General features: G+C 39.5%; 1 protein-coding gene across 3 annotated transcripts; it reads left to right on the top strand.

The window, feature by feature from the left end:
• The first annotated feature begins 672 nt into the window (after positions 1 to 672).
• SPRR2G (small proline rich protein 2G) lies at positions 673 to 25,196 on the top strand. 3 transcript variants are annotated; one of them, XM_058439822.1, is made up of 4 exons: positions 673 to 759; positions 1,686 to 1,831; positions 9,885 to 9,984; positions 24,652 to 25,196. In XM_058439822.1, exon 4 carries the CDS (start codon positions 24,673 to 24,675, stop codon positions 24,892 to 24,894), a length of 222 nt encoding a protein of 73 aa, XP_058295805.1. In that variant the 5' UTR covers positions 673 to 759; positions 1,686 to 1,831; positions 9,885 to 9,984; positions 24,652 to 24,672; the 3' UTR covers positions 24,895 to 25,196. The 3 variants fall into 3 exon arrangements, with proteins under 3 accessions (XP_058295805.1, XP_058295804.1, XP_058295803.1); XM_058439821.1 differs by lacking the exons at positions 673 to 759; positions 1,686 to 1,831 and adding exons at positions 5,096 to 5,191; positions 12,662 to 12,701; XM_058439820.1 differs by lacking the exons at positions 673 to 759; positions 1,686 to 1,831 and adding an exon at positions 6,171 to 6,299.
• Positions 25,197 to 27,956: the final 2,760 nt, after the last annotated feature.

The following is a 27,956-nucleotide window of genomic DNA, read 5'->3' on the forward strand; positions in this document are numbered from 1 at the left end:
TTTGTTGTTTGTAATTAATATCCTGAGATGATACAAAACTAAATGCTATTAATTACACAGTATTAGCCTGCTCTTTAAATTCTACTAAAGCAACATAATGAAATTGGAGTTCTTGGAAGAGTGACCGAAGAGGAAGAAATAGGTCTGATCAAAGCTTTTGTTCATACTTGGCTTACATATGGGTTATGCCAAACATTTATCAACATATAAGAGAAATGTATGTCCCTATAACATTCCAAATAAACTCTTTCATAGGGCCTTCTCATAGATGAATTTCTAAGCCCATCTGCTAAAAATTAAACTATAACAAAGTAAAAAATGTGAATGCCTCTGAATTACTGAGTGAATCTTTCCTGCCCCATCTTTTATGGTGTGAACGAATCTGTGAAATTTCCCGAAGAGTCCATGAGCAGGTGGAAGAGTGGCCTAGGTGGGGAAGAACAAAGGCATAAACAATTCTTGAAACCAATGAGAGACTTGAGTCTTGCCACCTCCAACCGCATGGAAGGAACTCCCTGGAGCATCACTGACTCAGGACTTGTAGCCTCTCTATGACATCTCCAGTGACAAGGAGGGAACTGCTGTGTAGTTCAGAGCAAAATTCTCCTAAAGTAACAGAAGTCACTGGGAAGCACATTTCAGTCCAACCAAGGAAATAGTTTCTAAGTAATTTCATTAACAATAAATCTGGTTGCCTCCCTTGTACAGAGCACTCTATTGTGGACAGACTTCAAGCAGAGGCAGAAAGACCATCAGGAGGTATTTTAGAGCAGATTTCCATTCAATATATGCTTCTTATCCCGTGATTCCTATTCTTATCTGAGATTTTTTTTCTGTTTGACTTCCCTTTAGAGCCTCCATCATTTCCCTCTATTTATTTCTCTCTCTCTGTAGGACAACCTCCGTATTTATTTCTCTCTAGTTATTTCCCTCTCTCTGTGGGACAACCTCACTCTTTCTTATTGTCCAAACCACAGGCTCTGAAAGAGGAGCCAGGGAGTAATCGAATAACACAAGCCTTGGGGTTCCGGAAGTGTTAGTCATGTTGTGTCCCAAGGCCTTCACTCAAATTCTCAGGTTTGTGTCCTCATTTGAAGACTGTTCTTTGTGGTTTCTGAATAGCTGGGATTTGACTTCAATTTATGTGAAATAAGGCCTCTTGGGATTGTAGAAAGAACATGAGATAGGATGTGAACATGTGGATGCTAGCTTTACTGACATTAACCAGCTGTGCAGTCTGAGCGAAGTTCCTTGGAATCTCCATGACTTTATTTCTTCATCTCTAATATTGAAGACTTGTAAGAGTTCCAAAGTTAATTCTACAATTATATTATGTTTGCCTGCCTGTCTGTCTATTTATGCACTTAACTATCCTAATTCTTTAAAACCCCACCTTGAAAAAAGTGGTCACTGTCAGTCCAACCACACAATCTTCTTCCAGCCCAGATGAGGGCTAGCCCAAGCTCTAAGGGAACTCTTCCCTCCTTTCAGGGATAATCCCGGTCGCTGTCTCTTCTTCAACTTCCTGCTTCATACGATTAAGGTGGCATAAAAAGTAATCTTGTACCTTTGATCCCAAGCACAGTCAAACTTTTGGAAAACAAAAGGGTTTGCCCCAGTTTTCTGTTTTTTGGGTGCCTCATTCCAGTTACTAATGTGATGTGTCTAACTCTTTTTTTGTACAGAAAACTCCAGTTTTGCAGGTATTGAGTGACCAGCAAGTTTTCCATCTCCTGAGGAAGGGCAGCCTGGGAGAAAGAGGACACAGAACCCCTTTCCCACAGTACCTCTGGGTTCTCTGTGTGGGCAGCCAAGGGAGAAGTGCAACGAGGTGTGTGGGGGACAGGACCCTTGAGTGGGGGAAGGATGTGTGCGAGGACTGGTAGGTGGTAGGCTAGTGGTAGAAGACTTGAACTTATGTTGTAATGCTACAGCAAAAGTCAACCCCATGAGACCAGACCAAGTATTGTGATAGGTGCCACCAGGAAAGAACTCTGTGGAATTTATAGATAAAAAGTTCCATTAGAAAAAACTAAATGGGACAGTCCAGAGAAGTAGACCTGGTCTTCTGAGCATGAGAGTTATAATTTAAGAATAATTTTGTCAGTCAGGGAGTGTTGATAGACCCTGGAAGGTGAGAAGTGAAGTAGAGTGAAAGCCAATTCCTGGTCCTCTCATGGGACATGGCTTGACTGTCATTTGTCTCATGTATTCAGGAGGATGCTGGATACCTGAAGCTGTAGGTCACTCCAATTTCAACAGAGGATTAAAGTTGAGAGTAAAAGGAAATTGGTAAACCAAAGAAGAAGGTCTGAACAAGTCCTTATTACATGGCCAAAGGACAGACATAGATACTGATAGCTGGAGTGCAGGGCCGGGGATTCAGGGGGCATGGGAGGGGCGGGCAGAAGCATTGGGCAGAGCTCAAGAGGGGAATTGTGTTCCTTGGGTAATGTTAGACATCCACTAATTTCACTGGTTAATGTGTTTGCTTTGTCGTATTATTTGGTAAGGAAAACTGTGCTTATGGAACCATACGTGGGTAAAAAAAGAGACTTCACTATCTGTGCCAGGGAGATGGCACCATCATCTGTTGGCAGCCATGAAGTTGAGAGTTGGCTGTTCACCAGAGATGAATACACAGGGTTTCCAGTCAACTTGCAGCATTTTGGTGCATGATACCCAGGCTCTAGCCAGTGGAAAAAGTAAGCAATTATCTGCTAAAGAAATGCCCATAGTGGTGAGTGGTTGTAGGCTGGGTGGAGGAAAAGTGGTGGCATGTGCAGTGGAGATTCAGGTACTGAAAGGCTATATGGTGTGATCACACAAGTCCATATAACCCAAATTCTCAAATGTCAACCTGATGAATGAATAGAGGGGAGAATTCCTGGGGAGGCGAGTGGGTGTAAAGACTCCTGTAGTCTGGGAATCTTGAATGTTTATATGCAATCTATTAGCTCAATAGTAGCTGTAATTGTTATTTACTCTCTTTTTGAGTTTTAGTGTTTGTGTGTGGTAAGACACACCTGTGTTTCAAGTACGCCCAGGATGGCCGGGAAAAGGGTGGAGGAAGGAAGGGTGTTTACCTGCTCATATTCAGAGAAACTAATTGCCTGGGGAAATTAAGGCTAAACCAATGAAGATGAGAGAGTTTCAACATTTCAGTCATACTGGCATTTAAGGCAGGTGTGAACAAATAAGGATTAGTGACAAGAACAGCCTTGCCAAGCAAAGTACTCTTCCATGAAGAGAGGGAGGATTGACCCTCCCATCTGATGTCACTGCCAAGGCCAAATTGGGTGGAATGAGCTGACTGTGGATCCTGGATCTTCTAGGCCTTTGAGAATTTCTATGTCAGTTGCCCATGATACCCTGTTCTTCTTCACTTGTTGACCACCTCTCTGAGTCACTGACCAGACAGTGCTGGTTTATTTAGGTGGATTTGTGGGGTCCTGGCCTGAATCACCATATGCAGAGGTGGCTCTCAGAGGGTGGTGGGCAGCCATGGGGAGGTGCAGGGAGGTAGGACCTTTGAGTGGGAGAAAAGCAAGTGAGGGGCCTGGTAGGTGGGTCTGTGGGATCATGAGCTGATTTACCATATGCTGGTTAATTTTTAAAATCAAAAGTATTTTCTTTTGAAGCCATGGTGTACCTCTCTTATCTCTCTATCAAGCCCTTCTTCCACCTTTTCTTCTTCCCTCCTTTCGTCTCTCTTGTCCTGTTGCCCAGTAGTCTTCTGGAGTTGATTCCTAAACCCAGGTCTACCTTTTCTACCTACTCTTTGCAACTCATAAAGCTTTTGTTTTCTGTTCATTTTTCATTGCCATATGCTGTTTTTGTGTCCTTGAAGTTGGCTTTTGTGTATCACAAAGATGATTTAAGTCACACTTTGGTTTACAAAATTTATATTTACTTTATTAGAGTTACCAATTATACTGCTTTTTGTGAGCCATAAGTTAGATAACTAATGTTATTAATTTGATTAAAATTCTAGAAATTTGTGTAATTTTTTCAAGGGGCTTTGGAGTAATAATTGATCCAGCTAACAACTTTGGTTAAACTCTCTTAAACAACTTAAACTGAGGTTACAAAGTTGATATCCTCAATTTTAGAGTACTTTAAGTCTCCCACTGACTAATACAATTCCAAATACATACTTGAAGAAAATTTATACATATTTTGATTCTTATGTTTTCTTAAGCATTTCAATACTGTTTAGAAACCTAACCAAATTCCATTACACTTTGTAACTTAAAATCATATCTAAATAAATTAATTAGTTACATTAGTTAATATAAACTGTAAGACTGTCAACTGAAGAATGATGAGAATGATGAGATTCATATATTTGGAAAGGAGAGCTTTCTTTCTCATAAAGGGGTTCAGTCTGCAAGGCAGCCGTTCTGACAGACTTGGAAGCACAGCCTCCAGCCAGAAGCCAGAAATACAGATATTTGGAGGGGGAGAAGAATAAGGCAGGAATTTATGCTGAATGGCATGGCTGAATATACATGTTGAATAAGCTATAGGAGGAGTCATGAATATTTGTGAAAGGAGAAACGTGCACGTACACAATTGAGCTTCATGCCCCTGGATCCCATGTTCAAAAATTGGCAGTGTTAACATGATGGAAGGCTGAAGTTTTCAGCCTTCTGACATTAAAAGGTGAAGTGGAGGACATGAAAGTCACCACTGTGCATCCTCTGTTGACTGGCCAGAACCACTTTGTGGTTGGTGGCTTTTTTTTTTTTTTTTGAGATGGAGTCTGGCTCTGTTGCCAGGCTGGAGTGCAGTGGTATGGTCTCAGCACACTGCAACCTCTGCCTCCCGGGTTCAAGCGATTCTCTTGCCTCAGCCTCCTGAGTGGCTGGGACTACAGGTGTGTGCCACCATGCCCAACTAATTTTTTTGTATTTTTAGTAGAGACAGGGTTTCACCATGTTGGCCAAGATGATCTGGATCTCCTGACCTCGTGATCCACCCGCCTCAGCCTCTCAAAGTGCTGGGATTACTGGCATGAGCCACCGCGCCCCCCGCTGGTAGGTGGCCTTTTATCAGGAAGGAACGTCCGTCCACTGTTGTGTTCAAAGGCAAAAGGGAGGAGTAGTCACAAGGTTTGCTGAAATCATCGGAGAGCAAGTCTTTCAAAAGGGCTGGTTTCTGTTTAACCCTGAGGGAAGAAAGCCTAAAGGTGGTTAGTGAGGGAGGGAGTATAACAAGGCACTTCCAACCTCTCATTCTGTAATGCTGGGAACTCAGTTTTAAGGTTTCTCTGGGGCCCCCTTGGCCAAGAGCAGGTCCACTTAGTCAGTTGGGAGGCTTAGGATTTTATTTTTGTTTCTCAAGGCTGATTTATTTGATGATCTAACATGCCAAATTTTATATCTTACACACACACACACACACACGCCCACACACACACACACACACACGAGTACACAGTCAAGATGACAGTTGGGATTGGCATCCAGATAGGGTGCTCTCATAGCCTATGCTCTTCTGATTCAAATTGCACATTGAACAAGAATTCCCTGTTGTCCAAATCTGCATCTTCCTTCCCAGGTTTTATCTGATTTCGTTTGGTACTTATTTGGATTTTTCATTGCTGGGGATATTTTAGCATACTTTTATGTTCTCTTCAATAGCTCTAAGAATGTATCAGTGCCTTTCCATAGGATCATTCATATGCTTATGTAATTCCTTCAAAATTTCTTTGAAATTTAAGAATTTTAGATGATATAAAATGGTATCTAATAGTGTCCCAAGCAGATAATAAGCACTTAATAATTGGCAACTATTATGATTCTGCTATTATGATAAAAATAATTACAGTCAAAACCAGATTGTTATAAATATCAACATATAGGTACGGAATTAGTGAGATTGTGAGGGAAATCAATTTCTGTGGCATTCACATCCATGTCTTTCTTGCTGTAAAACTGAAGCTCTGTGCTGTGTTGAGCTCCTGATGGACTTCTATGTGATGTAAGATACAGTGAAAGTTCTATCAAGACACAACTGAAGTGGAGCTTTGAGAGACCAATTCCCAGACTGCTTGTTGAAAATAGATAAAGCTATGGGCATTGCATTGAGCCTTTGGTCTAGGAGGCTCTTCTATGGAACTGAATGTTTCCAGAACTAATGGTGCTTCAACAGTTGGTGGAAGAGTCTATTCCTTTTGGTAGATGTTGATAACTATGTTATATAAAGCATTCTTCTCTCCTAGTAATATTATTCTTGAGATGTTAAAGTAAAACAGATTCTTCTTTGACTGAGACACTACTCAGAGCACCAAGAAGGTGATTTAGAATATGGCATTTCTCCTGCTCATGGGATCATGGAACCATTTATACTCAGGTTCTAATATTTTATAAGACATGGTGTAGCAAATATTAGGCTAATGTATTAAGATAATTGCCATATTATTAGCAAGTATTACACGATTAAATAAAATGTATTTTTTGTTGAATCTTCTTAAAAACATTACTATATTATTGTGGTGGAGGGCAAACATGACTTTTGGTCCAAATGACAATGAAACAGATAAGATCTAAAAACCTTTATTATCATTTAAAATTATTTACTTGTAAGTTTACATATTTTGGCTTATATCTTCCATAAGAAGATAAGGTCAGAGGACATAAATATTTTCTGAGTTATCCTCCATTGCACATCCAGCATCTAGCAGAGTAATAGTTAAGTTCCACCTTCCTAATCTCTAATCATTAAACAGATGTAAAACAAATTTATATGGTACCAATACAGTAAACATAACAAAATAACTTACTGTAATTGCCAAATTTACCTAGTTTAGATATTTCTTTTTCTTTTTCTTTTTTTTTGTTTTTTTGAGACAGAGTTTCTATCTTGTTGCCCAGACTGGAGTGCAATGGAGTGATCTTAGCTTACCACAGCCTCTGCCTCCCAGGTTCAAGAGATTCTCCTGCTTCAGCCTCCCGAGTAGCTGGAATTACAGGCATGCTCCACCATGCCTGGCTAATTTTGTATTTTTAGTAGAGACGGGATTTCTCCATGTTGGTCAGGCTGGTTGCAAACTCTTGACCTCAGGTGATCCACCCACCTTGGCCTCCCAAAATGCTGGGATTACAGGCATGAGCCACCACACCTGGCCAGAGATTTTTTTCTTCTTTCCAAAACAAAGGGTCCCTTGTTTATCTCTTCACATCATTAACTGCAGTATGGCATGCCAAGGTTATTAGGATCCAAATATCTCATATATATTTTGAGCCCTCTGTGATGGTGATGGTGGAATCAAATTAGATTGCATCTGGGTCCATTCTGATTATGCCATGGTTCTGGATCTCGGCCCCTCTTCTCCATTCCAACTTATGTTCCCTTTATAGACCTTTGTAAATTTTCAAGTGGATTTTTTTTTCCTAAACACTTTTCTGAAGAGATCAAGTGGATTTTTACAGTTCTTTAACTGCCTCACATTCTGTGATACTCAACTTCCTAAAGTGCCAAGCACATCAAGATATTTTCTGTCTTTGTGTGGATGGTATCAGTTGTCCCAAGAGAGTTTTGAGTAGGACCGTTCTTTTCTTAGATTCAAAATCCATCTTTGGTCTTCCAGATCTTAATAATGTGGGCTAATATGGGAATGAGTGATGAATGAAATGACTATCTATTCTTGGAGATCTTCATCCCTATGGTCTGGAGACTGTGAAATGTGTTGCTTCTACCTGGTTGGGTGGTCCTCTGCTGTCCAGAAGCCCAATTCAGCTTATTTGAGGGTGCAGCGTCAGAGCTTAGGTATCAAGGAAGAGAGAAGAATGGGTAGTAATTTTTTTGTTGCTGCTAATATTGTTCCTTGGGACCAAGAGAACAATAACAACAACAACAAAAAGGTTTGTAGAAACCAGATTTTCACATGGGGTTCTTTCTCAAACAACAAAAGCCCAAGTGACTAAGTTAAATACCCATGTAGGAGAGGCTCATAAACACTCAAATCTTCTTCATCCTCAATGACTAAAAACCTTTCGTTCCCCTCTACTATAACCAGAACTAAAACTACAAGTGCAGAAGCCTCCCTGGTACAAGGCAGGGCAGAAAGCCAGTTCTCCCTGAGACTGTCCATGGAAAATCTCTGCCCAGACACAGATTAGGAATGATTCTCTGGACCTGCCCTATCAACCCACCCAGTATATAGGTACAAGGAAAGAGACTGGGCAGAGAAGGAGCTAAGAATTGTGTCATGTGAGGCACTAGGGATGGCTTATGGGAAAGAGAAGGGTTGGGTGAGTAAGAGCATTAGCTGCACCATCCAAACAGCTGAGCCTTGAATAGAAAGCAGAATTGGCGCCTGGAGTTTACAGTCAGAGGTTCAGCCTGATTCCAACACAGTACAAGAAAGACACTTCTGAGTTGACCCCAACGCTGTCACTGCTACTGGTGGTGCCATGAATCCTGTGCCTCACAGTCACAGAGGCCCCCAAAGTAAGAGTTTAGTTTTTCATCTTCAAAGAAGGTTTTATACACTATCACTGACACACCAGAAGGACTGAAATAAGGCGTTGCTTATCACCTGTGGAACTCTGATTTCCCTCCAAAGCCACACTTCCAGGATTCTATTAGATATTATTGTGTCTTAGACTTTTCATTATTTCTGCCACTTCCCCACCAGAATACATGCTGTGTTCTCAAGCCATTTTATATATGCTCTCTTAAACTCTGGACCAAAGGAGTTCTGGGAGAGGAGATAACATAACAGTAGATTTGTATCCCAGCCTCGTCGTCTTGCAGTTTTGTGTTAGAACAATGGTCCCTGAGTCTCTATTTGATGCCTCTGAGGAACCAGACTTACATTATAAATTAGGAAAATGAAGTCAGAGAGGGCAGAGAAAGGATTCAAGTTCTGGAACCTGGGAAGTTCTGTCTGTCATAATCTAGCTGTGGGAAAGTTGTTGTGAAGTCAGTTATCTACTCTGGGTTCAGTTTTATGCTCTGTAGTAGGCTTCCTCTGTGCTTGAATCAATGAATTCTCTTTGACTTTTTTTAACTTAGAATATCCTATTTAATTTATTCAATATCTATCAATATTTAGAATCACCTATATTTTGATCAATCAACTCATCCATCCATCCATCCATCCATCCATCCATCCATCCATCCATCCCTCCATCCATCCATCCATGTTTGCTTTCTAAATCCTACCTTGAAAGCTACCTGGGCGCAAATGTTCTGGATCTGATTTTCAGACTCAATGGGAGTCTATCTCCTGCCAGGTAGAACCATCTCATTCATTATCCTCTTCTAGTTGCTCCTTTTCTCAGAGGACCTAAGTTACTTTTATCTTTGATCAACTTGATGGATGGAAACAAAAATAATTTCCCAAAAGTTTGCACCAGGGAGAGGTGAGAAGTGTGTAGGGAGAAGAGAGAAGTGTGTAGAAGTTATCCTGTTATCCTGCTACTTTCCATCTTTAGCCTGAGGGGAGTTTATAGGCTCCTTAAACATACAGCCGGTACTCCATGTCTGTGGGTTCCACATTTGTGGATTCAACCAACTGTGGGTCAAATGTATTCAGAAAACAAATTCCACAAATTTGCAAAAAGCAAAACTTGAATTTGCAGTGTGCAGAGTTCTATGTTGAACCCACCACACACAATGAAGTGATGTTTAGGAATCGTATTAGGTATTATAAGTAATCTAAAGATGATTTAAATTATACCAGAGGATGTATACAGGTTATATACAAACACTATCCGATTTTATATAAGGGACTTGAGCATCTGTGGATTTTGGTATCTATGGGAGGGTCCTGGAACCAATCTCCCATGGATATTGAGGGATGACTGTATTTGGTACTCAAATTATTTTAAAATAACAGAGCCACTTACTTCCTTCTCCCCTCCCCTCTTCAGACTACTCTTTTGAGCTTCTGCCCACCCATCAGCATTGGATTAGAGATTCTGGACTAAATGACTTTCTCCAGGGATAGTTGCTGGTGGACAAAACTTCCAGGCACACCCACTTTTCACCTTTCTTGTACCTCTCTTCCTTGCCTCATGGTCCTGCCATTCATTGCTGAGCCAGCCTGTCAGTCAGTTAGAGACCTGTGCCTCTCCATGCCCAAGGGCACTTAAATAATCTCCATCATTGTTCTTTGGGTTGTGAATGATTTTGTCCATTAAGTTTTGTTTACCAAATAACATTTTCTGTTATTTTAAAATCTGGTAAAACCTGTTACTTGAAAAACGCAGTTGAGAACGAAAATATTTCATAACTCCGTATAAGATAAATTATATAAAAGATTGAACTAACTCTGTTAGTGAGATTAGAAAGTTCTCTTTCTAATTGTATTGCTATTATTGATATTACTATATATTAGTATGAAATGGTATTGATACCATTTGGTGAGGATTGCGAAATATGAGGGTATTTTAGATGACTCAAAATCTTAGACTTTGGAAGACAGAATAGGTGATGTTGATATAGAGTTTTGGTCCTCCAGAAGAGCAGCAAGGTTATGAAGAATGGGATGGGTTTTGTTTTGGATACACTGTGCTCAAGAGCTGTGATAATCTAGGTTGAAATGTTAACTGGCTGTTTAGGAATATCATTCCTATGGCCTCCCAACAGGGCTGAGACACAGATGCAGTGCACAGAAGGTACATGGATGGGGTGAAGACTTGGGAAAGGAGGAGAACAGTCAGAGGGACAAAGTGAGTAGGAAAGACTGAGCTGAGAACAGAATGACAAGGTTAAGAGGATTGAGGGCTGCATTTTAGTCTCCAAAAAGAGGATGGGACACCTCTCCTGCTTTGAAACTTGCTTTGGAATTGGTATACACTGCTCCCCAGCTAATATTTTGAAGACCTCTTACCTTTTTATGTGTCCCCAAATGTAGGAGCCCCAAATATAAATAGTCAAGTCTCTATCACCTATAATTCCAATTGCTATAGGTAGGCGTGTGATGTTTGGCAGGGCTAATATAGTGGAAAGATAAGACGTTTAGAAAATCATGTGCCTTTGGCAAGATGGCCTTCTTTTTGGAATGTGTAGACAACCATATTTTATTTTATGAAACATAACCTCACCCATGAGATAATTTGTCTGCTGACCCCTCAGCTCCATTTTTGTCAATCACATGTGCACACAAAATCACACTCAATCCAGGCACAGTTCTAAAAATAATGCTTCCTTTCCAGTGCCACTTTTTCTGTGTTGTGATCATCTGGAAGCAAGTCTTGTCTGTCACAATACACTGTATATTCTTCAAGATTAGGGTCATGAACAGCTCAAATCTTCATCTTGTGCATTTTTAATGGTGTCTGCTATGTAGTAAAACTATTGATTGAATGGATGGTTAAAAGCCAGTTTTGTTTCTACCATTATTATCACTGGACCTGCTAATCATGAGAGAAGATTCTTTATTGTCATTTTAGGCATTAGAACTAATGTTTATTTACTTGTTTGATAATATTTGTTTGACCCCAATTATGTACCATGCCCTGTCATAGGCACTGGGGACCCAAGATTGAGTAAGGCACTATCTCTGCCCTAAGGGGCTCATACTATCTTGTATAAAATATAAAGACACATAGAAAATTAAAATATGTTGGCAAGTGCAATGATAAAGATGCACAGATTGGCTGTAGTTGGGAGAGGATTCCTGGAAGACATAACATCTGATATGGGCTAGAAGTCTGAGGTGGTCAGGCCATGGAGTTTGAGGTTCCCAGTCCATGATGTGTCCTGCTTTAGGACCCTGTGGCCCCTCACTTTCTCTCTGGTTACCAAGCAATTCTAATGCCAGGGTCTTGGGCCTGCACCATTTCAGTGGGCTAATTTAACTGTGATTCTGTCTGTTTCCCCAGCCCTGACACACTAACTTGCTGTTTAATGGTGGGACCCATAACAGTAATGGAGCCTCCAGGATGTCCTGGCTCAGGCACAGCAGAAGGGCAGAGTGTTTGGGTTACTCTAGGTAGCTCCCTGCTCCATTCAACAGAGGACATGCATTCCTGAAAACCACTGGTATTCACCGTGGAATATTATGCAGCCATAAAACAGAATGAGGTCATGTGCTTTGCCGGAACATGGATGGAGCTGTGGGCCATTATCCTTAGCAGAGTAATGCAGGAACAGAAAACCAAATACCACATGTTCTCATTTATAAGTGAGAGCTAAATGATGAGAACACATGGACACATAGAGGTGGACAACACACACTGGGGCCTATCAGAGGGAGGAGGTGGGGAGGAGAGAGAGGATCAGAAAAAATAACTAATGGGTACTAGGCTTAATATCTGGGTGATGAAATAATCTGTACAACAAACCCCCATGACACAAGTTTACCTATATAACAAACCTGCACATGTACCCTTGAACTTAAAATAAAAGTTAAACCACCACCACCACCACCACCACCAAAAACCCCCTATTGGTATCATGGAGACTGTTGAAATGCAGTTTTCTGTCTTCTAATTTTATGAAGGAGATTTTAGACATTGTCAATTTAGAAAAGTCAATTACCATTATTTGAAACCTATTTTCTTTTTGATGTGAAGATTCTCAAAGTCTGCATATTACCTGAGGTTATATTTCTAATTCTAGAGTAGTCTTTGTCATTTCTGTCCACCTGATTTCTAAGATTACTCACAGTTTATATGTGGTCATTCTCATTTCTTTGCTCCAGAGTTCCAACAGACCAGCTAATGGCAGACTGGGTCTCCTAGGTGAGTCCTAGGGTAATGATTTAATGCAAATTATGGATGAAACTTACATGAAAACCACAGGAAATGAAATAAAAAAGTAGACAAGTGGGGCTGCATCAAACTAAAAACCTCTTGACAGCAATTGAAAGAATCAACAGAGTGAAAAGTCATCGTACAGAATGAGAGAAAATATTTGCAAACCATACATGTGATAGGGGATTGATATCCAAAATATACAAGGAACTCAAACAACTCAAAGGCAAGAAAACAAATAACCTAATTAAAAACTGGGCAAAGTACCTGAATAGACATTTCTCCAATGAAGAAATACAAATGGCCAACATGTATATGAAAAAATGCTCAATATCACTAATCACCAGGAAAATGAAGAGCAAAAACCACAATGAGATGTGACTTCATATGTGTTAGGATGAATATTATTATTATTATTTATTATACTTTAAGTTTTAGGGTACGTGTGCACAACGTGCAGGTTTGTTACATATGTATACATGTGCCATGTTGGTGTGCTGCACCCATTAACTCGTCATTTAACATTAGGCATATTTCCTAAAGCTATCCCTCCCCCCTCCCCCGACCCCACAACAGGCCCGGGTGTGTGATGTTCCCCTTCCTGTGTCCATGTGTTCTCATTGTTCAATTCCCACCTGTCAGTGAGAACATGCAGTGTTTGGTTTTTTGTCCTTGCGATAGTTTGCTGAGAATGATGGTTTCTAGCTTCATCCATGTCCCTGGACTCATCATTTTTTATGGCTGCATAGTATTCCATGGTGTGTATGTGCCACATTTTCTTAATCGAGTCTATCATTGTTGGACATTTGGGTTGGTTCCAAGTCTTTGCTATTGTGAATAGTGCCGCAATAAACACATGTGTGCATGTGCCTTTATAGCAGCATGTTTTATAATCCTTTGGGTATATACCCAGTAATGGGATGGCTGGGTCAAATGGTATTTCTATTTCTAGATCCCTGAGGAATTGCCACACTGACTTCCACAATGGTTGAACTAGTTTACAGTCCCACCAACAGTGTAAAAGTGTTCCTATTTCTCCACATCCTCTCCAGCACCTGTTGCTTCCTGACTTCCCAAAAAACAAGGGATAACAAGTGTTGATGAGGATGTGGAGAAATTGGAACACTTACACACTCTTGGCGTGAATGAAGAATGGTGCAGCTACTGTGGAAAACAGTATGCAGTTTCCTCAAAAAATTAAAAATAATTCAGTAATTCCATTTATGGGGATATATCTAAAATAATGGAAATCAAGATCTCTAAGAGATAGCTGCATTCTCATATTCATTGCAGCATTATTCACAATAGCCAAGATATGGAAACAATCTAAATGTCTATGAGCAGATGAATGAATTGAAAAATTGTGGCTTATATATATAATGTAATATTATTGAACCTTAGAAAGAAGGAAACCCTGTCATTTGCAAAAACATGTTTGATCCTTGATGATATTATGCTAAGTGAAATAAGCCAGTCATGTAGAAGGAAAAATACTGCATGATTCTACTATGTGAAGTTTCTAAAATATCCAGACCTATGGAAGCAGAGAAAAGAATGGTAGTTGCCAGGGTCTGGGGTAGAAGGAAATAGAAAATTTGTTTTTCAGTGGGTATAAAGTTTCAGTTATATAAGATAAATTCTAGAGACCTGCTGTGCAATATAATACCTATGGTTAACAATATGGTTGATATGGTTTGGCTCTGTGTACCCACCCAAATCTCATTTCAAACTGTAATTGCCACATTTCAAGGGAGGGACCTGCTGGGAGGTGATTGGATCATGGAGGCAATTTCCCCCATGCTGTTCTTGTGATAGTGTGCGAGTTCTTATGAGATCTAATGACCTAAAAGTGTTTGGCAGTTGCCCCCAACCTCTCTGTCTCTCCTGCCACTATGTAAGACACGCCTTGCTTCCCCTTTGCCTTCTGCCATGATTGTAAGTTTCCTGAGGTCTCCCCAGCCATGCAAAACTGTGAGTCAATTAAACCTGCTTTCTTTTTACTCAGTTTCAGGTAGTATCTTTATAGCAGTGTGAGAACAAACTAATACAGAGAATTGGTACCAACAGAATGGGTACTGCTATACAGATAACTAAAAATGTGAAAGTGACCTTGGAAGTGGGTAATGGGCAGATATTGTAACAGTTTGGAGGGCTCAGAAGAAGACAGGAAGATGTGGGAAAATTTGGAACTTCCTAGAGACTTGCTGAATGGTTTTAACCAAAATGCTGATAGTGATATGGACAATGAAGTTCAGGCTGAGTTGTTCTCAGTTGGAGGTGAAGAATTTATTGGGAACTGGAGTAAAGGTCACTGCTGCTATGCTTTAGCAAAGAGAATGGTGACATTTTACCTCTGCCCTGGAGATGTGTGGTGCTCTGAACTTGAAAGAGATAATTTAGGGTATTTGGCAGAAGAGATTTCTGAGCAGCAAAGAATTCGAGAGGTGACCTGGTTGTTTCTGAAAGCATACCATCACATACATTCAGAAAGATATGATTTGAAATTCAAACTTAGGTTCAAAGGAGAAGCAGAACATAACAGTTTGGAAAATTTGCAGCCTGACCATGAGGTAGAAAAGGAAAATCCTGTTTCTGGGAAGAAATTCAAGACAGCTGCAGAAATTTGCATAAGTAACCAGGAAAGGAATGTTAATCACCAAGACAATGGATAAATGTCTCCAGAGTATTTCAGAGATCTTCGTGGCAGCCCCTCCCATCATAGGCCCAGAGGCCTAGAAGGGAAAAATTGTTTCGTGGGCCAGGCCCAGGGCCCCACTGCTCAGTGCAGCCTTGGGACTTGGTACGCTGTGTCCCAGCCATTCAGATTGAGCCATGGCTAAAACAGGCCAAAGTACAGCCCTGACCATGGCTTCCTGCAAAGGGTGCAAGTCTGAAGCCTTGGCAGCTTCCATATGGTGTTGGGTCTGCGGGCATGCAGAAGACAAGAGTCAAGCTTTGATAACCTCTGCCTAGATTTCAGAGTATGTATGGAAATGCCTGAGTGTCCAGGCAGAAGTCTGCCGCAGGGATGGAGCCCTCATGGAGAACCTCTTCTAGGGCAATGCAGAATGGAAAAGTGGGGTTGGAGCCCCCACACAGTGTCCCAACTGGGGCACTGCCTAGTGGAGCTGTAAGAAGAGGGCCACTGTCCTTCAGACCTCAGAAAGGTAGATCCACTGACAGTTTGCACCGTGCACCTAGAAAAGCTGCAGGCACCCAATGCCAGCTCAAGAAAGCAGCTGCAGGGGCTGTACTGTGCAGAGCCACAGAGGTGGAGCTTCCAAAGACCATGGAAGCTCACCCCTTGCATCAGCATGCCTTGGGTGTGAGACATGGAGTCAAAAGGGGATTTTGAAGCTTTAAGATTTAATGACTGTCCAGCTAGGTTTCAGACTTGCATGGGGCCTGTGGCTCCTTTGTTTTGGCCAATTTCTCCCATTTGGAATGGGAACATTTACCAAACGACTGTACCCCCATTGTGTCTTGGAAGTAACTAACTTGTTTTTGATTTTACAGGCTCATAGGTGAAAGAAATTTGCCTTGTCTCAGATGAGACTTTGGACTTGGACTTTTGAGTTAATGCTGAAATGAGTTAAGACTTTGGGGGACTGTTGGGAAGGTGTGATTGTTTTTGAAATGTGAAAAGGATATGAGATTTGGGAGGGTCCAGGGGCAGAATAATATGGTTTATCTCTGTGTACCCACCCAAATCTCATCTCAAATTACAATCCCACATGTTGAGGGAGGGACCTGTTGGGAGGTAATTGGATCATGGGGGCGGCTTCCCCCATGCTGTTCTTGTGATAATGAGTGAGTTCTCATGAGATCTGATTGTTTAAAAGTGTTTGGCAGCCCCCCCCAGCCCCCTCTCTGTCTCCTGCCACCATGTAAGACATGCCTTGCTTCCTCTTCACCCTCTGCCATGATTGTAAGTGTGGCCCCCCTCCAGCCATGGGGAACTGTGAGTCAATTAAACCTGTTTTATTAATTACCCAGTCCCAGGTAGTATCCTTGTAAGCAGTGTGAGAATGGACTAATGGTATCATGCACTTTAAAATATAAGAGGATAGATTTCACATTAAGTGTTCTTACCTAAACCCAAACCAAACCAAACAAAAACAAACCAACCCATAACAACACAACAAAAAACCCATAGGGAAATTTTTAGAGGTGATGGATATGCTTAGTATCTTGATTGTGGTGATGATATCATGGGTATATGCATATGTCTAGATTCATCCAGATGTGCACATTAAATGTGCATGAGTTTTTGTATATCAATTATACCTCAATAAAAGCAATAAAAAAGAGTATTATAATCTCCCTTGGACCTATCACCTAGCTTCAAAAATTATCAACAATTTGTTATTCTTGACTTCATCTACTCTCCCACACAGTTTGTTCTTTTTATCACTGAACTATTTTACAGTTCCAAATACCATATCATTTCACCTGTACATTTATCAGTATGTGTTTTTAACAGATGTCTTAAAATAGCCACAAGATGATCATCACACTTAACAAAATTAATGATTATTCTACATGTAATCTAAAAAAGATATATATGAAACTTGTACCTTAAGTTCTAAAAGCTGAGCAATAATTCACAAAATGCAGATAATCCCCAACTTATGCTAGTTTTCCTTACAATATTTTTGATTTTATGATGGTGCCAAAGTACTATGCATTCAGTAGAAAGTGGTGTGATATTCTTGGGTGATGCTGGGCAGTGGCAGTAAGCCCCAGCTCCTCAATTTACCATGTGGTTTACCCTGTAAATTGAGGAGATCTCTACATTTTGAATAAAGCCAAACAATCTTGTTCTGACCTTATGCACAGGGTGACATTCAGAGGAAATATTAGTCTGAGTTCTAAAAAGGAAACACAATTGAAAATCAATTTAAATACTGATGTTTACTTAACAAATGGCAAACTAGAATTATATTGCCACAAAATAACTTAAAATCCTCTTTACCTCTCTCCCCAAATTTGTACTCATTTTTGCATGGTAGCTGCCCTTACCTTCTCTTTTGCCTTTTCTGTCCTTTTTAGTATGACTTTGTCTAGGCTTTCTGGTATTATTTTAATCTTCTTCTTTATCCATTATCTGGTTCAATACAACAAAACAAACTTCTCTACCAATCAGCAGTGGGCAGTGAATGGTGAGGGTGAGGGAGGATAGAGAAAACAGCATGTATTTAAATGTACTGCTCTTACCAAATGTTATAAAAATAATATTTAATATTCTACTACCTCTGTCACAGGAGACATGAACTAAAGAAACTCTGCAATGTCAGCATCTTAAAATTCTTTAGACAATTCCTTTTGTAATCCATTGGCAAGATACATGGTGTTTACAAAGTTATTCAGCAATCACATGCATTGAGACAAATTGTCATGGAGTATCCAAATATAGGAGCCCCAAATCTAAATAGTCAAGGCTCTATTATCTGTAATTCCAATTGCTATAGGTAGGTGTGTGGATTTTGGCAGGGCTAATGTAGTGGAAAGATGATGTCTGGAAAATCATGAAATCACATAGTAATTCAGTAGAATATTAAGTTATTTTTTTCTAGTCACAGTAATAGCATATTCTTTCCCCCAGAACTCACAAGATTGTTGTGACACTCATGTAAGACAACAAAATTTAGAAACTAAAATCATTATTTTTTTAACAACTATTTATTTAGCACGTACTGTGTTTCAGTTATTGGATCATGTCCTGAGTGTAGAAGGTGAAGTTGCAGTCTGACTACTCAAAGTGCTTGCAAGCTCAAGGGAAAAGCATATGGGTGGGAAATCCGCTTAATGCAGATGGGTTGCACTAAACACTTAATGCAAAGCTCAGAGTGTTTTATGGGACTCTTAGGTAGGGCCACCTGCTCTAATAGGAGGGATCCAGGAAGGCTTTTCATTGAAGTGATGGCTTTTAGAGAATTGTGTAGACATTAACCCGGTAAAACAATAACAATATGGCATATTATAGGTTAGTAAATAAATTCACTGAGGATAGAAAAAACTGGTATGTGAGCAAAATTACAGAGTTTGATACATGACAGCACACAGTTCAAAAAGTGGAGTAATAAGGAATGAGGCTAGAGTTTAAGGAAGGGCTATGTAATGGACCTAGAACTTACTCTTGTAAGTTAAAGTATTTTAAGCATGCAAGTGATGTAGTCAGATTTTACTTTTTAATGTATCACTCTTATGGCAATGGAAAGATGGATTTAAATCAAACAAGATCGAGAAAGAGAGCTATATTAGGAAGCTATGGTAATAATCGAGCAAGAGATGAGGAGGCCCTGAACTAGGGCATGGCAGTCAGCATAGAAGGAGAGAGATGGATTCCAGAGATACTTAGGCTGTTGAACTGTCAGGATGAGGAGTTTAGATAAGTAGCATGTAGTAGAGGGGAAAATGTCAAGGTAACTCAAGTAGTTGGGTGATTATTGGTGTACAGGAGTTTCAAGTGGTTTGTGGGAAAGATGATCAGTTTGTTGGTACTTGAGGATATTTGGAGAGAGATATCTAGAGGGCAAGGGGATATTTAAGTTTGAAGTGAGTTCTGGAGTGCAAATGTAGATGAGTGAATTAGTAGATTTGTGATGACTGAAACCATAGGAATCATTGATAATGTAACTAGAGAATGCATAGGATGATAAGATCCATGGAATGAGCACCAGAGGACTCCATTTGGCATTTAGAAGAAGAGGTTCAGATCAAGGAGGAGAAAGATTAAGCACAGGAGTAGGAGAATATTAAGTGGATATTATGAAAACCAATAAGTAGAGACTTTAGAGAAAGATGGAATGATTGGCACTGTGACATGTAGCAGAGAAGTCTAGGAAGATAAAAACGGAGAATGACTCAGTTTATCTGACAAAAAGCTTGGAATAATTTCAGTAGATGGTGGGCTAAATCCAGACTGCCATGGGTTGAGGTGTTAGTGAGATGTGGGACAGAAGAGACAGCGGTTGTAGATGACTCATTTGACAAACCTCTAGCTAGACTAATAAAGAAAAAAGGAGAGAAGATTCAAATTAATAAAATCAAATACGAAAGAGGAGACATGAAAACTGATGCCATGGATATAAAAAAGATCCTAAGAGACTGCTTATGAACAACTATATAGCGATAAATTGGATAACCTAGAAGAAATTGATAAATTACTAGAAACATGCAACCTACTGAGACTGAATCATGAAGAAATAGAAAATCTGGACAGATCAATAATGAGTAAGGAGATTAAATCAGCAATATAAATACTACGATCAAAGAAAAATCCAGGACCACATGGCTACAGTAGTAAACTCTACCAAACATTTAAAGAACTAACATATTAATAAATTATTATTAAACTTTTCCAAAAACTGAGGAGAGACCACTTCCAAATTCATTGTATGAGGATGGCATTACCCTGATACCAAAGCCAGATAAGAACATTATAAAAAAATTACAGGCCAACATCCCTGATGAATATAGAAGCAACAATATTCAAGAAAATACTAGCATACCTAGTAGTCCATTAAAAGAATAATGCAGCATGACCAAGTGAGATTTATCCCTGAGATGCAAGGATGGATGGTTCAATAAATTTCCTTCTTTCCTAAAAAAAAAAAAAGATGATTCAATGTAGGCAAATCAATAAATGTGATACACTACATAAACAGAATAGAGGATACAAATTGTATGATAATCTAAATAGAGGCAGATAACGCTTTCCACAAAATACAACACATTTTCATGATTAAAACACTCAACGAATTAGGTATAGAAGAAATGTATCTCAACATAATAAAGGCCATATATGAGAAACCCACAGCTAATATATTCCAGGGTGAAAAATTAAAAGCTTTTCCTCTAAGATCAGGAGCAAAGCAAGGACGCTCACTCTTGCCATCTCTGTTCATTTCTAATTCTATTATTTTTAAATTCTATATTCTCAGAAACTTAAAGGCATATTATGTAGTAGCAGCATATCTTTATTTATTAAAATAGAAATAATTTTATCGGGAGCTTAAAGAACTAGGCTATAAATGTTAAATCAAGTAAAATCAAATGGCCCTTGGGAAATGTCATCATCTCTCTCTTTCCCCTTTCCTCTTCTTTCCACTCCCTTGTCTTCTACCCTCTTTACCTTCCTTCATTTCTTCATTTCTGGGACTCCCATAAAATAGCTTTGTCCTTCTTTTCAAAATCTTTAGGCAAATCAGGAACTTTGGGACCAGGTAATTCAACCTCATAATTCCCAGCTTTCCACGGTTGTTTTACTAGGCTTACTATTTAATTTATTTTATTTGTGCCTTACAAAAATGTCCACCAGAGAAGTATTATTATTACCATTTCTCAATGAAGAAACTGAAAATTGCAGAAATGTTAAGAAAATTGCTCAAAGTTACACACCTAATTAGGACTTAAGTCAATCATTGTGTTTATACCATGCCAATTTGCTAACATAGTATTTACTCACAGATTTATTTATTTCAATTTTAAAATATCTTTGAACATTTGAATATTTAAACATTTTGAATAAGCAAAAAATATACATGATACCAAAATTCAAAAGAGAAGAAAATAGTCATGCAGTGAAAAGTTAGTCTCTCCCCCACTCCTATCCCCTAGATACTTAACTTTTCTCCTAAGATAACCACGGTTACTAGTTTATAAGTAAATTCTAGCAAATCCTCATGTAGATACTATGTGAGTTTCAGATGTTTAATTTGCACAGAGTGCTTCAAGTGCCCCATTATTTGTGAAAAATGAGGATCATCTGTCCTTTAGTTATTTTCTCTCTCTATAAAAAAATTATCCTTCTTTGTGAAGCTGGCAAACCTCATTAAGCATTCTTTTCTTTAAAAGACCAATCCTCCTTCAGTTTATCAAGCATAAATGATAAACCAAATAATTTATTGGTAAAAATAACTTTGGAATCTATTAGTAATACATGAGGCAAAGAAAAGTAGGTCTAAAATTGTGTTAATAGAACTGTTTTAAGTCACGTAATCCTTAGCTAATTCTTCAGCATGCATCAGCTATGGTTCCTAGGATTTCAACATGAGAAAGAACGCTGTGAAAGTGCCTCACCCATCCCGGGAGCATCCCTGTTCCTTCTGGCATCCCTGAAGTGTGTCAGTTTCCTGATAGTAACTTAGATGACTAAATTGTTTGGTTTCAGAGTACTCAGGAGGGATAACTAGCCTCATGTTGTTCCTCTGAGATGCTGAGAAAGAATTTAATAGTAGGGCTAAACTCAAAGATGTTCCTACCTCTTCAAATTCCCATGTTAGGTCCTCAGTACTTTTTGTTTCTCTACTGTACCAACCCAATCAAGTTTGAAACATTGCAGGTACAACACAGTATTCTTCTGCGTAAAGAGCACAAGGCATGAAATCTTCCCTCAGATAGTGAGAGGGGCTTTCTCAGGAAAACAAGGTGCCGACCCTGCAGATGCTATGGTACCCATGCAGTCTAATTAGTAGTGTCTACAGCTAGAAGAATGGGGGATGCAGGGAAAGGATCTTCACTAGATAGGCCTTACTCTAAACAATGCCATTCTTTATTATCTTTTTTTGACATGTTTGAAATTATTGGTTAGTTGTGATTAGTTCTTATTTCTTGTACATTTTAGAGTTTATATTTCTTAGAAGACCCACTATGTAATGTGCATAATTTTAGGCCACTCTTTGAGTTTTTGTAGGAGACTTTTGTGGTAGGTATACGTTTTATTTCTGTTTTACAGCTGTGTAAACTGTGTTTCAAGGAGGTTAGGAAATATTTAATGCCACACAGTAGTGGTGGCTGTAGATGTATGCATAACCGAGGTACTCAAGTTTTCTCCAGGTTGGGACAGTGAGTAATACTAGCTGAAGTGTTAATATGGCTAAATAAGCTATACTAAGAAATTATCCGTGGGATCTGTGCCAGCTATATTTTACTTATTTAGGTAAAAATATCTGTGAAGTAAATGGCAGGATAAATAGCTTTACAGAACTTCATTCCTTGAATGTGCAAAGAAAGCCTGAAATCCTACTACATGTCACTTCAAAAGAGAGAAATTGTGAAGGAGTAAATTGAATTAACATGTAGGAGAAAGTAACACACAATATTTAAAGAGTATGAGTGGAAAAGCTTCAAAATGGATGCAGCACATACATTAAGTCAGTTTGGAAGAAAATGGGAGAAGACTCACCTCCACCATGCCAGGATAAATGCCCTTTTGTGCAACCATACCCACCCTGCCAGCAGAAGTATCCACCTAACAGCAAGTAACATCACTAGAATTCATCAGGACCATGAAACAATAAGATCCAGTGGCTCTTCTTAGTCCCAGCACTCCATCATCTTCCCTTCAGCTGTGGTGGGAGGCTGCATCTTCCCTAACCTCTGCCTGGCTTGAGAGTTGACAGAGAAAAGGCTTAGTTCTGAAAACTGATATGTTGTTGGAAGATTTGGGTTTCTAGTAGACCACAAGTCACTTATAGTTACAAGGGCCGTAGAGATGAGGTTAGTGGGTAAATCTGCAAATGTGAACCTTTAAGGAGGGCCCCAACATGACTCTAATGGCCTAGAAAACTGAGAGATGATGTTGCCTTGTTTAAGCTCATTAATACCATGTCAGAACACACCCAGGTTGGGGCTATCAGCATCTAGGAAGCTGATATATGATTTTGTCACCCTGTTCAAGTCAATTAATTGTCACGAAAAGCCTAAGGATTAATAGGCCATGATAAAAGGGGAAGTTAATTGTAAAGAAAAACTGCAGTTGAGGGTTAGGATATAGCCAGGCTGCAGGATCAGCACATACTGGTCTCTACTAAAGAGAACACAGCTGGATATTGGGCATGTGAAATTGAATGGGAGTAGTTTTACATACAGGATACTCTGGAAGCTGGGAAGTAGGAGATGCACCATCTCTAATTATAGGAAAGCACCACAGTTGTCAGACAATTTGTCACATTCTACAATTGCCACTGGCATGAGGAAACTGAGATAATGTCCCAAGTGAATCACTGTGCACTTATCCTGCTGGGGAGGATCATGGACTAGGAATTTTGTGATACCAGCATGGATTACATGCAGGTGGTATTTTGGTTGGGAAATAAGCACAGCATGCTAGTCCTGGGCTGTTCCCTGTGTAGGGCTGCCTGCCCCTTATAAAAGGACTCTCCACCACACTGATGCTATCTTCTTGCCATTCAGTTGTAGATCTTGGAGACTCTGGTGAGTACAAATCTTAGAAGCCTTTCTTGCACTTGGATGGTGTTAGGGTTTAACCTGGGGACATAAATGCCTATTTGTTTTAACCAATTTATCCTCATGGATAGGAAAAAGAAGATAATGAGGTCTTGAAGGTAAATTTTAGCTGGTATTTGGTAGATAAACATGAAGGTGATGAGGAACCTGGAGTCAAATATACAGAATCTTAAACTGAAGGAGAGTGAGAGACACAAGATGCTGTTCTGTCCCCTGCTTCACATCTGTTCCAAATACATCTCTCTTGGAGTGCAATCTCCTTGGGTGATGGGCGCAAGTTTTTGCAATTCTCTTCAAAAACTCATGGCTCAGCACCACAGCCAGCTCATTAAAACTGGTAACTAGGGCCTCATGGAAGATGAGTACAGATTTGTTTGGTATTGGCTAGAATTTCAATATCTGAGTTTTTCTTCTTCAGATAGTGTTTGTATTCAGACAACACTTGTTGCTGTCTCATAGGCAATTTTATTTTCAGAAAATGGTAGAATGAGAGAACAGCCACAAAGACTGAAGAACTGAGGGTAAGAGGTCCTAAAAGTGAAGTGTGAAGAAGCTACCCAAAGTCATAAAGGCTGTATTAAGGATCAAAGTTGATCCTTAGATACTGGAGATTTGATATCCTAGCTAATTGCTCCACCAACATGACTGTCTCTCTTATGAGCACTGTTGCTTGTGTATCTTTCAGATTCCCTGAGACTGAGGAGAGATGTCTTACCAGCAGCAGCAGTGCAAGCAGCCCTGCCAGCCACCTCCTGTGTGCCCCACGCCAAAGTGCCCAGAGCCATGTCCACCCCCGAAGTGCCCTGAGCCTTACCTGCCTCCTCCTTGTCCACCTGAGCATTGCCCACCTCCACCATGCCAGGATAAATGCCCTCCTGTGCAACCGTACCCACCCTGCCAGCAGAAGTATCCACCTAAGAGCAAGTAACATCACTAGAATTCATCGGGACCATGAAACAACAAGATCCAGTGGCTCTTCTTAGTCCCAGCACTCCATCATCTTCCCTTCAGCTGTAGTGGGAGGCTGCATCTTCCCTAATCTTTGCCTGGCTTGAGAGTTGACAGAGAAAAGGCTTAGTTCTGAAAACCGATATGTTGTTGGAAGATGAGCAGCCGGATCATCGCCTAATCTCACTTTGCTGTCTGTGATGTAGATGGTGGTTCCTATCCCGAGAGCAAGTGTGTTTATTCTTTTGCTTCTTCCCAATAAAGCACACGTTTCATGGTTAAGCCCACATTGCTTTTGTTTGCATTTCATGTCTTTAACCTCATCTGTTAACTACATCAAGTGAGTGTTCCTTTTCATTCCTATTGAATTATTAGAATTATTAGGCTTTTCCATCACTGAATTCAGTGTTGCTTGAAATGTGTGTTTTGGATTCGGTACAACAAATAATTCTCTTTTATTGGTTTTAAACTCATTTTTACCCCTTCCAGCTTGTATGACTGAAGAAATTACCTAAACTCTCTTAGCTTCAGTTTCATCATCTGTAAAAAGTAAGAGAGCATGTATTCAGCTGAGTGTACTCATAGCAATTAATTTATTCACAAATGTTTCCTAATTGTCTATCACGTGCCAGCCAGTCTTCTATGCACTGCAGATAGGGATAACGATGACCAAACAAAGTCCTTGCTCTTATAGAGTCTATAGTCTTAAGGGAATTACATATCACCCCCACCCCCCGACCCCCACACACCTCCCACACACATAGGACAAATGATAGTAATGCGTGGGCTACATTTAAAGAAAATTATTTAGAAAGACTCTTTGAAGTGACTTTTGGCTCAAAGACATGAATGAATAGAAGAGGGAGCCATGAGTATATCAGGGATAGATTGTTCCAGTTGGAAGAAATCGCCAGTGCTAAAGAAATACAAAATAACAGAAAGGAAAATGGTGGTCAAGGGGAAATGTCTGCAAATGAGGTCAGAGAGATTGGATCTCTAAGATATAGTCGTGATTTTGATATGTATTTGAAGTTTGACAGCCATCTTATGAGGAAGGTCAAAGTCCTGAAATTTTATTGTATATAACTCAACAATTGTATATAATTATTTTTGCATAGCATTTCAACGAAAAGTACATAGGGTGTTTCAAACATATATTTTTTTAAAGTTGAAAAGAACTGAGGAATAAATTAAAACTCTTTTGCTAAGAGGGACTGCCCAGATGAAAAGTAGGCCTACCTGTTTTCACATCTTAAAGGGAAATATATTTGATTAGTTTCATCAAATTGCAGCTAGCAGAATACTGAGGGAATTTTGTTCTTGCTCTGCTCCAAGCCCCAACAGGAATGTTAGATGGTAGAGTTTACACAAGGCAATACAGAATAACTCCAAGTCATTGTCTTACAGTAGGCTGTTGAATAAAGCTCTGGTTTAATATTGTTGACAGTTCCTCCTAACCCCCAAGCCACATTTTGTCTTTAAGAAGAACAAAAATAAAAAATCCTTCATTTTAGGTGAAATATAATCAGCCCATTCAGAAAGGTCATAAACTTTAGCTGTACAGGGCAAATAATTACAAGCTGAGCACTCATACAACCAATGCCAAATTCAAGAAAAATGACATTACCAAACCTTCTAAAGACCCCACATTGCCTTATTTAATAACCCTCTACACTTTCATCACTGGAAGTAAACACGCTGCTGACATTTAACATAATTACTTTCTTGCTTTTTATTTTATTTTTTAACCATTTATATAGAGGCATCTATATTAACAGATATAGTTAAGTTTTCCAGTTTTTGAATTGCATATAAATGGAAGCATACAGTATGTCATTTTTTTGCCTGTCTCCTTTCAACCATCATTGTGTAATTTTTGCTTATTCATGATTGCCTTTAGCATATCATTGTATAAATATACAACACTTTTGTTTTCTTATTTATTCTACTCTTGGTTGACATTGGGTTGTTCCCTATTTGATATTGTTATGAATAGTGCCATCACGATGTTTTCTTCCTGCCTGTGAGTGCACATGCTCACACATTTCTCTAGGGTATGAGCCCAGAAATATGTGCATCTTCAACTTTGGTAGGTGATGCCAAACTGTTTTCTAAAATGCTGTCCCAATTTAAACGCCTAGAGCTGTATAGTAGATTTTATGCTTCCTTTCCCTCTTTCAGTTAATCAATCATTGTCACCCTTCTAAGTTTTATCTATCTGGTATGGGCATAATTATCTTTTATTGTACTTTGAATATGCATTTTATTAAATATTAATGTCTTTTAGAAGTTTTTAAAAATATGTTTATTAACTATTTTGACATACACTCTTGTGAAGTGCCTGCTAAAGCTTTTACCCATTTCTATTGAGCTGTTTTTTTCTGTCTAATTTTTATGAGTTCTTAATATATTTTGGATACTTAGCTTTAATGGTAATTTGCCTAACCCACTGTAACTAAGATCTTCTCCTGTTTTCCTCCAGAATTGTAGAATGTTTTATTTTTATCTTAGTGATACATTTTGAATTAATTTTTGTGTATGTGAAGTAAGAATCAAGATTCACTATTTCCCATATCAATATCCAATTGCTTGAGCACCATTTGCTGACAAGTTTCTTTTTTTTTGCCCATTAAATTACCTTGACACCTTCATTGAAAACCAACTAACTATATAGATATAGATACATATCCATGTGCGTCTATTTTTGGACTTTATTCTATTCTATTGATCTCTATGTCTTTTTTTTTTTTTTTTTTGAGACGGAGTCTTGCTCTGTGCCCCAGGCTGGAGTGCAGTGGCGCGATCTCGGCTCACTGCAAGCTCCGCCTCCCGGGTTCACGCCATTCTCCTGCCTCAGCCTCCCGAGTAGCTGGGACTACAGGCGCCCGCCAACACACCCGGCTAATTTTTTGTATTTTTAGTAGAGACGGGGTTTCACCGTGTTAGCCAGGATGGTCTCGATCTCCTGACCTCGTGATCCGCCCGCCTCGGCCTCCCAAAGTGCTGGGATTACAGGCTTGAGCCACCGCGCCCGGCCTCTAT

The sequence above is a fragment of the Hylobates moloch genome, unplaced genomic scaffold, assembly GCF_009828535.3.
Source record: "Hylobates moloch isolate HMO894 unplaced genomic scaffold, HMol_V3 SCAFFOLD_5, whole genome shotgun sequence".
In the NCBI taxonomy this organism is placed as follows: domain Eukaryota; kingdom Metazoa; phylum Chordata; class Mammalia; order Primates; family Hylobatidae; genus Hylobates; species Hylobates moloch.

Coding starts and splice junctions, on each gene's coding strand:
- SPRR2G (XM_058439822.1), top strand. CDS start 24,673: ATGTCTTACCAGCAGCAGCAGTGCAAGCAGCCCTGCCAGCCACCTCCT.